The sequence below is a fragment of the Haliotis rufescens genome, unplaced genomic scaffold, assembly GCF_023055435.1.
Source record: "Haliotis rufescens isolate VD_foot unplaced genomic scaffold, xgHalRufe1.0.p SCAF_61, whole genome shotgun sequence".
Taxonomy (NCBI): domain Eukaryota; kingdom Metazoa; phylum Mollusca; class Gastropoda; order Lepetellida; family Haliotidae; genus Haliotis; species Haliotis rufescens.
The window spans coordinates 474,640-486,321 of NW_025964346.1; the positions used below are offsets into that span (position 1 = coordinate 474,640).

The 11,682-nt window shown below is 41.8% G+C and overlaps 1 protein-coding gene across 1 annotated transcript in view; it reads left to right on the plus strand.

The window, feature by feature from the left end:
* Positions 1–7,835, plus strand: part of LOC124119962 — a 46,438-nt gene extending 38,603 nt beyond the window's left edge. The window contains exons 27-34 of the mRNA XM_048386900.1: positions 180–483; positions 768–951; positions 1,433–1,640; positions 2,444–2,747; positions 4,509–4,708; positions 6,213–6,445; positions 7,477–7,541; positions 7,767–7,835. Coding sequence (XP_048242857.1) covers positions 180–483; positions 768–951; positions 1,433–1,640; positions 2,444–2,747; positions 4,509–4,708; positions 6,213–6,445; positions 7,477–7,541; positions 7,767–7,775 — 1,507 coding nt within the window. The 3' untranslated portion in view covers positions 7,776–7,835. The remainder of the gene's footprint in view (positions 1–179; positions 484–767; positions 952–1,432; positions 1,641–2,443; positions 2,748–4,508; positions 4,709–6,212; positions 6,446–7,476; positions 7,542–7,766) is intronic.
* The last annotated feature ends 3,847 nt before the right edge of the window (positions 7,836–11,682 follow it).

Consider the following 11,682-nt stretch of genomic DNA (forward strand, 5'->3'; position numbering starts at 1 on the left):
GAGTTCACTCGTCACGCCGAAGACAAAGGTTCTATTCCCCACATGGGTACAATGTGTGAAGCCCATTCCTCCTATCGCCCAACGTGATATTATTTGAATGTTTCAGAGAGCGGCTTAAAGGGTCACTCACTGCATATGTCCTTGATATGGTATATCACACATGTAATTCTCGTGTGTAGGTTTGAGTTCATTGGTCAGAACCTGTTGGACACGAAGAAAACTGAACGTATTGAAGTCCTGGATGTTCCCATCAACGACCGCATCCCAGTTGAATCCGGCGACGTGATCGGCATCCACTACTTTGACCCTCTGATAGGTATAACCTTCACTGAGTGCAATAAGGAACTGACGCCCGAGGCAGCCAACATGTCGTGGATCGAGACGAGAATTACAGACATGGACTACCTCACTCCCGGCCAACTCTACACACGAGCAAACAAGAACAAGTGCTACATCATGTCCTTCAGAGCCCGGGTCGGTCCTGTAAGTATCTTGAATTGAATCAGGTAAACTACTCCATGTAGTCTAGTTTGGGGGCGTGCTCGAAGGTGCCACCCGTCATCCACGAGATCTGGGGTAACGTTGTCGAATGAACGACCTATCGCTCCTCTGTAATACCTCAACAGGGGATACAGAGACTTGAAGAAACAAATTCACCCACACAAATTACCTCAGCAGAACATATTCGCTAACCGATGACACTATTCGCTGCACTGGAATTGGACACTTTATTTTGTAATAGTTCAGTGTGTGATTTGTTGACGAAGGTGGTCACGTGTGATGTTCCTCCTGCCCATCCCAACGCCATCTTGAAAACAACCACCAACCCTGTCCGGATTGCTACGATAGTCAAGTATGCGTGCAAAGACGGATATGACCGACTGAGAGGAGACGCGCAGAGGAAGTGCCTGGGAAGTGGTCAAATGGACGGCGAGGAACTCATCTGTGCAGGTTAGGGGCCGTCCATTAAATATCCCGAGGGAAGGTGGTTGTTCTGGAAGTTTCATTTGAGGTAGAATATTGATAATTGTTCTCTAACAAGATGCCAAGTGTTTTTACTTGGACACATAACACATTGTTTTTCAAAATATCCAACATGTCCATTAAACGTTTGAATAACAAGACCAAGGGACACATGTTTATAACAACATTTTCAGGAATAGAATATGCATATAAATGTAGAAATATTTTTATCTTGGCTTGCCAGGATTCACTGATAGATAATGATGATCGCGAGTTCCAATTCCAGATTCGTCCCTTTAATGATTCCTAGTCTTGTCGACATCGCACCAAACAAATTTTGAAGCATCATGGGCGTATTCACTCAATCTCATGTTGTCACAGTGTACGCACTACATGTAATCATTCTACATCAGCAGATGAAATAACCACACTGGAGTCAGGAAAAAAATTCGTTATAATACCATTTTAGACACATCAACGTCAGTAACGCCCAGTAACAACGTGGACCTGATAGCGCGTCCTACCGACGGCGACAAGTACTGGAGCTACATAGGCGACAACGACCTGATGAGAATCAACAGAGATGGGGAGGTCATGCAGTGGCAGTTCTTCTCGACCAGACAAGGGAGAGCACTGCTGCAGGTCTGGAGACCACGATCTGATGCCGGAAGTCGAAAGTAAGTTTCCTGTTCATGCATTTGACTTGACTTGGTGTACACCATATCCGATCTCAATTTATGGAGATACTCCATTGTTTCATATATCCATTTTAACCCTAACAATTACCCGAGAAGATCTGGGGTCTTCAGCAACCAATGCTTGTCGTAAGATGCAGCTGATCAAGGGGGCCGGCTGGTCAGTCTCGCCGACTTGGTTGATGCTTGTCATTGTAGCCCAATTGCGTGGATTGTTGCGCATAACGTCAATAACTGTATTGTCAGGTCCAGGGTCGATCATTTGCAGACTGTTGTTATATAGCTGTAATATTCCTACGTGTGGCAGTAAACAAAAAAACAACCCCAAAGAACAAAAAATGCTCAGTAAATTACGTTCACAAAGTGCGATCATTCTCAATTATTCAGTGTATTATGTTCCAACTCTCCAGTGTATTATTTAAATCCGCTGACCCCGTTCTACACCATACATTTGTGAGCTTACACACAAACAAAGAGTCATTAAATCAAATAACACTACAATGGTCTAAACATGCAATAATTAGTTGTTAATCCAGTCTACCCGTGGAAGGACAATAGTATGGAAATGTTATGGAAATAGATAGGAGTCAGCGAGTCAAGTCAAGAGATTGTGAAAATATTCGAATGATTAGAAGCCTACATTGGTTGCAAAGGTGACAGGATGCCTGTCTGGGTTATTCCGAGAATGTACTATTTCAGGATTAGACTAATTTCTGGTTATCCTTCGATTCAGTTTTGGTTTAATCGCCTACTTAACGTAATATATGTACGTATCTTCTGACCAGATTCGAGTTTATTGGCCACAACTTGGTGGACAGTAAGGTGACCGGACAGGTGGACACATTCGACGTCCCTGAGTATGAGCGTGTCCAGGTGAAGAAGGGAGACCTGATCGGCATCTACTACTATGACCCTCTCCCAGGGATAGCCTTCACTGAGTGCAGTGCGAGCAAGCATCCCGAGGCTTCACAGATGTCCTGGATTAACAAAAGAGTGACGAATCCTTCCTACTTTGTTAGTGGGGAGATATACGACCAGGCAGACAAGAACAAGTGCTACATCATGTCCTTCAGAGCAATGGTCGGACCGGTAAGTATCTTACAACACGTACCGTAGAGTGACAAACGCTGACATATACAGTTGCCGTTATAATCAGACCTGCCACTGGGGCAACCCGAGTGAGTGACTGACAACAAAACATACCCAATTCGGAAATCAAAAACGTTATTCATTTCGAACAAGAACATTTTACAGAGTTCCCTTTACAAACCCATTCTTCTTATTGTTCTGTGTTATGTCATATTCATCTCTGAAGAAGGAACTGAAGTGAGTGAGTCGATTATACCGTCTGTAGGTACATCAGAAATTGGCTTCAAGAATCAAACAAGAACCTTCGGCGATGAGGGAACGTTTTGACCACCAGTTGGTTGAGTGAACATGGGAGTGAGTGAGTGAGTGATGTTGTGAGAAGCGTTTTGCATAGCTTTTAGCAATACACCTGAAGTATCAGGAAAAGGGACACAATATCTTTTGGTTATAGTATACTTTTTCACGATATCCTAAATACCATGAGAATCAGTCAAAACAAGTTACTGTCGCTGGATCATGATATTACATGCAACGACCAATGTGTGAAGGTATGGAAAAGCGCTACTGTCATATCCACATGGTTTCAGAGGCAAGTTATTATAGTCAGTGAAGGGTATGTCCACACTGTGCAATGATACAGGACTTCGCTGCATTGACGCCACTAAAACTTGGAAAAAGGCCTTGAGATCGCAAACGCTCCGTTTCACTGACTGGTGACAGGGCACATATCATTTCATTGGATTGGTGAAGGACATATGTGTCTCATCAATGAAAAGGTCCCTTCTGCATTGGCGTGTTGTTGACTGCAAGTGTTGTCACAAGCGTTGGAGACATTGATCCTCTACCCCCAGGATTGGCAGTCTTGCGCCTTGCATGGATGCCTCGTGGTACGGCCTGTTTGGAACTTGATTCCAAGATGTGTGGTGTCCCCCGATATTGCTGGAATATTGCGAAAAGCGGCGGAAAGCCACACGCATCCCCTCACTTATCCGCATGTCACGGCGAGGAGTTGTCGGGTTTTGTCATCACCATATGGGAGCTCGGGGACGTCTCCGACGCGGTTGTCCAAAAGTCGCCGTACGTTCCTCTGAACATGGAATTGACGTGCGACGATACCCTGATAGATACCGGGTTCTTGCATTGCTTTGTCTCGCTATCTATCACTTTAACTTCACTATGCCACAGGGAAATCTGGTCAAAACGACCAACACTGGTGTTGTTCTGTACTCCGCACCAACGAGTGTTGACCAATGATATGAGATTAGATATATGACCTTTTATAGAGAAAATGTAAACGATTTCTCACGGATATTTCTTGCGAAAACATGCAATACCATTTACCCTGATTCGATCCAAACTTCACCGAAAGGTTTGTTATTAACTTTTGCATTTCAGTATATATTAGTCTTCACAAGTCTAGCTGGCTCATTTTATCCTGACTTTGTCATGATAGTACTGAAATACTGTTCAAAGTCACGATAATAACCCACTCACAATGGAGAATCAATTAAGATCCGATTGATCAAAACGAATATAACCGTCAAATTATCGCTCGTTATATCTTGACGAATTGTCGGCTACTACTTTCTGTTGTCTATATTTTGAAGTGGTTTTAATAACTGTACAATGACAACCCTTCAAATGGTCTTCATAAACAGAACTTGACATGCTGAGTGATTGCTTGATTATTTTTTGGAACCGAGCACCTGCTTGTGGAAGATGTTTACATGAACCTTTGAACGTTTATTCTTACATCTTCAGGAAAGGAAATACAAGTTGTACCCTACCAACTGGCTTCCACTCATCAGTCGAGGAAGTGTAGGATCGGGGCGCTATGTGTATTCCGGCATCAACGCCAACTTCCGTATCCAGCAGGATGGCCAGATCATCCAGTGGAAGTTCTTCTCCAAATACGTTGGAGACCTCGCGCTGCAAGTGTGGCGGGAAGTGGGGACAAATCAGTGAGTCCTGTTGTATATATCATCCAATTCTGCCAAGCTGTGTCTCGTTTTGTAATACTTGAACAGCCAGATTTTGCTGCCTGAAAACTACAATACCATTCCTCGGTATATCTCCTTTCTCTCTGACATGTATTTCTACAACATGTTCCTTCTCTGCTTGATAACAACAGCTGCAAGTGCTTAAGGAGCCCAGTCATTGAGGAATAACACTGTTTAAGTTGTTCAGTTAAAAAAATAAAAGAATATGATTATGTCAAAATACAATACAGAGAAAAGACAATGAACAAACTAGAACATGTCAGACTGGAAGGTTCCCAACTACCTATGCTAGTTGCAAGATGCGACTAATTTGATCTGATGGTCAGGCTCACTGACATGGTCGATTGCGTGTCTGACGGCCTGTAACGGTCAAATATATAGAGAAATTTCAAGTGTCGAGTGAAATATCCGGACACCTTATAACTGCGACTTAAAGAGTAGTTCCGAGTTTGCAAAATCTTAAAAACATATAAGCAAAAATAATAAATTATATTTGAGGTCGTTAATACTCTTTATTATACACATGGATATGATGATCTACAAAATCAACTTAGAAATATTCTTAAAAGCTATGAGACCGCTGTTGCAAGCCAAACGAACTGTCTCGTTTGATGAGTTAAATGAGCAATTTATGGTTTATAATGAAACAATAGAATTAACAGCAAGAGGCGATATTAACTCCAAATATGACAATCTGTCAATGTGGAACTGACCTAAATAGAAACCCACAGTTTGTGTGCAGGCCAGACATTTACGATAAAGGGAGACAATTCGGGGTTGCTTTTGACAATAGTTCCGTCAAAGTGTTCACTTCTCTGGAATATCAAGTGTAATGTTCAATGCAGTGAAATATCAAGTGTTATGTTCACTGCAATGATTATAACACTTTTCTCAACGTCAGAAAACTCATTCACACTTAAGTATACATACATTATTGTTATACCTCTATTTCGAATCTTGCAATCCTATTGGTTATTCTGTACCAAGTGACGAAACAATACATTTCACTGCAGACCTCCAAATCATGCTACCGACACTGACCTCGAATATTGACTCGTTACATGATCAGTGATGTGATCACGTCAGGTGATGAATATTGACTTGTCTGCTCGAAAATAAGATGGCATATGGTACTAACATTTTTATAAGTCAACGTTAAAGTTTCTTTCGGTATAACAAAACGAATGATTACGCATGAAGAGATAAATATTGAAAAGAAGTGACCTCAGACCCGACCCATTTGGTGGTTGGACCGGACCTCTGACTTCACAGGTCAGACAACCTCAGGAGTCGGGTCCTCGGTCCTTCTTTTCGCATTATAATCCTGTTAAGACTCATTACTTGTATAATATCAATCACTTGTGTGTTTGTCCAGAATTCATCATTTACACACCGTCATCATGTAGATGGAATATTGCCTACTGAGCCGTTTAACAAAACAGAAACCCGTCCCTTTCTACTCCAGGTACCGTCTTGTTGGGCAGAACATAGTGAAGACCATCGACAACGCGGTACAGGTGGTCAACGTCAGCGCCAGCGACCGCATCAGCGTGGAGGCTGGTCAGCTGATAGGGTTGCACTACGGCAAGAACAAGGGCGGCCTCTGTTACACCTACTGCAACGGCAACAACAACCCAGAGGCTAAGGACGTCAGCTGGATGGAACCTAGTATATCCGATTCTGCAGATATCACACAAGGTAAATGTGAATGAGTGAAGGAAGATGTTGTAAGAAGTATTCAATATATTTGACGCGCTCAGACAAATACCATTTAGTGAATCTGGGCCAAAGCTGTCCTCATCGATGATAACTTAGCATTTATTTGGAATTCAGGAAGAAACAGCATGCGATCAAATGATCCACTGATACAAAGATACGATGCATTGCCACTGTCATCGGCCTCATCATTTAACAGTGCCTCAAATTAGTCTCAAACGTGCCATGTATTTGATTCAATGCATTTGTGTTTAATTTTTTTAGTGATCGAATTTGAGGACAACTTCTGAACATAAAGTCGATATTGTTACAAGATATGGAAATGAGTTTAAGATGCGGTGGTGACCAAAAAAACAAGACAAAGACATCCTTGCAATAACAGGGCCCGTGTGTTACACGGGGTAGAGTTACATGGCCTATGTCTTACATAGGGTAGGGTTACATGGCCAATGTGTTACATGGGGTAGGGTTACATGGGGTTGGGGTTACAAGGCCATTGTGTTACATGGGGTTGGGTTACATGGCAAATGTGTTACATGGGGTTGGTTTACATGGCCAATGTGTTACAAAGGGTAGGGCAACATGACCTATGTGTTACATGGGGTTGGGTCATGTGTCCAATGTGTTACAAAGGGTAGGGCAACATGACCTCTGTGTTACATGGGGTTGGGGTTACAAGGCCAATGTGTTACATGGGATTGGGTTACATGGCCAATGTGTTACACAGGGTTGGGGTTAAAAGGCCAATGTGTTACACTGTGTTGGGTCATGTGTCCAATGTGTTACATGGGGTTGGGTCATGTGTCCAATGTGTTACAAGGGGTAGGGCAACATGACCTATGTGTTACAGAGGGTAGAGTTTGTGTTATACGGGGTAGTATCACATGGCCAATGTGTAACACAGTTTAGGGTTACATGGCCTATGTGTTAGAGGAGGTTGGGTTACAGGGGGTAGAATAACATGACATATTTGTCACGCAGGTAATGTATTTATGCTCTGCTTATTTTAACAGACATGGTGTTCACTTTCAAAACGAAGAGTTGTCGAATTTTCTCTCTCACTGCCTTCATCAAACCAGTAAGTATTATGTCCAGGTTGTGTCATTATACTCCAGTCACACATTCATGACTACAGAACCTCATGTCATTGCAGTCCACTCTTGATGTTTGTCATTCAATCATATATTCTAATTATGTGTTACATCATATTTTGTCGTTTTTCCCTGGACATAGTCATATATCCTAGAATATATAACCTTGGATCATTGTAGACCAAATTTCCAACTATGTTTATTGTTTACAGGTGGAGTGATCTGACGATGCTTCCGACTGACTGTCAAGAAAATTTTAAAAATAAACGAATCTGAAAGCACTTGCGTGTTACTATTCTTTGTTGACCCACTGTGGTGATGATATGTGGACTCCACCTGATGGATGTCTGTGAAGGAAGGGTTGTAAGGATGTGCACTTCCCATGCTTCACGTTGCTGTCCCTATGTCAGGACAGCGTGTCAGATAGAAGTGGGAGTGAAAATACGTAGTCTCCATCTGATGGATGTCTGTGAAGGAAGGGTTGTAAGGATGTGCACTTCCCATGCTTCACGTTGCTGTCCCTATGTCAGGACAGCGTGTCAGATAGAAGTGGGAGTGAAGATACGTAGACTCGACCTGATGGATGTCTGTGAAGGAAGGGTTGTACGGATGTGCACTTCCCATGCTTCACGTTGCTGTCCCTATGTCAGGACAGCGTGTCAGATAGAAGTGGGAGTGAAGATACGTAGTCTCGACCTGATGGATGTCTGTGAAGGAAGGGTTGTAAGGATGTGCACTTCCCATGCTTCACGTTGCTGTCCATATGTCAGGACAGCGTGTCAGTTTGAAGTGGGGGGAAAGCCCCAACTAATGCAAATCTTATAGTAAGTGAATCAGTGAGAATGGTTTTACGCCGCTATTAGCAATGTTCTATCACGACGAGGGACACCAGAAATTGGCTTCAGACATTGTACCCATGTGGGGAGGGGAACACGGGCTACGGCGTGTCGGGTGGACGCTTTTATCACTACCTACCCCACCGCTGGAGGTCTTAATTAAGACGTTTACAAGTTTGCTGAGACCCACGAACATGATGATGAACCCATCATACACGTGTCTGTCTCCCCCTTTTAAAACTACACATATTCTTATTTCAGAATACACATGTGATATTGGTTTGAAATTACATATGCATTTTAAACTCTATGCACACATTTCATTTGTTGATAATACATATGTGGACAAATAATATTGTGCCATGTAGTTGACAAACGAAAGGTTTCCAGATGTGTTTCCTCAATGTGTTTTACTCATATCTGCAGTGGTTGTTACACTTGCTCTTCAGTGGTCATTGAGTATCGGCTCTGTTCGTCACAGAGATATTTGGTGATACTCTACATAAACAAGGGCTGGCTCTGGAATGCCGTCTCTGTGGACTTCTTTGTGAACGAATTAGACCTATCTAATACTTATAAAGATTGATATATCTATACCATAAATAACCGCCGAAGGAGACGGAACTCGACCCAAACCATTTCCCTATTCAAAAGAAATATCTGTCAAAAGCAGAGTCGATTGCACGATTCCGTCTATGTGATTATGAATCACTATCAAATAGTGATGAATGCATCTTGTTGCTAATGGGTCAAATTTGGAAATATTCAATGTCTACCATGAAACTAAAATTTTGGAAAGCAATACTGGGACCTTGTCTGTTGCATTATTAGTCAAACAGCTTCTGAGCAAGGGTCGAGAGACACTCTCTAAAATCTTTGTGAAAAGAACATGTTCCATTGTGAAATGACGACACCTAGGGCTTGCGCTGCATGAATATTGCTCGACATACAGGGAAAGTAGACTGTCATACAGTTTCGTACAGTGTGTTTTGTCACTCTGAATCGTTATGAATAGATCTAAATATGAAACAATTGAGGCGGTCTCACTGGTCTTCTTTATTCCTACATCAGGTGTTTAAATCAGTCGAAGGGAAGTCTAGAAGTTAGTCACTGTGCGGAACAGGGACAAATTTCTTACTTAAAATACATACATTCCTGTGAACTGAAATGCTATCATTCACAAGGAATTTTGTAAAGAGGGGAGGCCAAATATATTTCCTGTTTGAAACCCAGGTTCGCTACACACATGATCGTGGATCTGTCAGCACCAGCTCTATGCCTGTGACCTCCCCCCTGCACTGGTGCAAAACCCAGTCATTAACTGCAATATTCTGATATTAATGCAATACCTTGATTATAATTTTTTGAGTACGTTACATGTCGATTCTTTATTTGAAACACTTGAGGAGCCCTGCTGTGCTGCGTCAGGCAATAAATATTTACTTTTATTTTTTAAGTGTACGAATGGCGGGTGCTACCAGTAAGGCAGAACATGCCTACCCTTTTCTCAAACACATGGTGTCATCCCTGATTTTCAGTGTTCCATTTACATAATTTCCACAGCTATTGCCCCTTTATGCCAAGAAAATCTAGGCTGGTCATTCTTTTGCATTGACAATTTATATTAAACCACACCATCAACCACAATGGACGCCATGACTGCCTCATTACTTGTGTCATCATAGCCAGCTCTTTGTTATTACACCCAGTCAAATCACTACACCTTCAACGTACCCAATTGGCTTCTCTGCTGACAATCTCACTGGTAATGTCAATATATTGTTTGTACATTCGTCCTACCTTGTGTTGTTTAAACATATCATCATGAAAGACATTGTCGTCCCATGGAAGCAATAAGATCCCAATTTGTGGCCTGGGAATGCTCACTTACTCTGCCTGCAGTGCTTGTGTCAATAGTAGGAGGTTCTATGGCTCACAATCATTACTTCCCATTAATGTTCGCCTGGGTTTCAAATCTGGAGAACTCGGGGGGCCATGGAAGGACCTGGATGTTGTAATTTTTAAAATAGGCTGTTATCAGTCTTGCCGTGTGAGGTCGAACGTTGTCTTGTTGGAAAATGGTTTAAACCTATTGATGCCAAGAGAATATACATTGCCGGATTGGCAGACAAGCTTTGTGAGCTTATCTAAATACTTCCCCGGATAGCATGGTGAGCTTACTACATGCCAGAAAGTCAAACAATATATATATATAGGCAGTGTGTGATAGAAAGAAATAGTGACAAATCAAATAATGGTAGTTTAAATCTATCTAAATATAACATAAAAAACAACGACAAAACTCTTTCTATATCCAATAAAAATATCTGCATAAAGCAGAGTCGATTGTATGATTCCGACTATATCATGAGCATGTGTCTTTTTGACTCACTATCAAATAGTAATGATACCAGATGTTCGCAAAAAGGTAAGCGTATCCAACCCCACCGGTGGCACACATCACAAAACACATACAAAGACAAGTAAATTGTAAAAACCACACGGTACAAGTCAAAAAAGGGAATTGCATTGGACATCATTTTTGTCATTGATGCGTCAAATTTGGAAATGTATTCCATCTGCTTCCATAAAACATTTTGAAAGCTTTACTGAGGCCTTGAATGTTGTAACCTTGATCAAACAAATTCTGAGCAAGAGTCGTATGATGCTCTTTGAAATCTTGGTAAAAAGAGCATGCTGGATTGTATCTCAAAAGTTGTAAAATGTAAACACTAAGGCTAGAGCTGATGTTATATTGCTCGATATGAAGGGAAAGTTGACTATGTGAAAGTTGAAGTCATCCCTCTTGTCATACAGCTTTGTGGAGAGTGTTTTACCACCCTGAATCTTTATTCATAGATCTTAATATGAAACAGATGAGGCGGTTTGACTGGTCTCCTTTATTTCTACTTCAGGACGGTAAATCTGTGGAAGGGAATTGTCTACTTGATGGTTATTGAACGATATCAGATCATCGATTTACCAGAAGTTTAAGTTACACTTATTGGCCAAACTACCTTGTTTTGACTTTGCCAACCAGCAGCTGTGTCCATGTACTATGAATCCGACGTTTAAAACATTTCGGCTGAAAGACCAAACACCAAATGGCAGAGCTCGTTATAAAGATTCACTGACATAACCGACACTCTATTATCTTTTTATGCTTGTGTTTTGGATGTATTACGTAATTACTCATATGCACAGACAGAGACGTGACTCATTAATATTCCGCAACATGTGCTACCTGAACATGTTGTAGCCTGACTGCTGTCTACTCACGTTCACCGTTTGC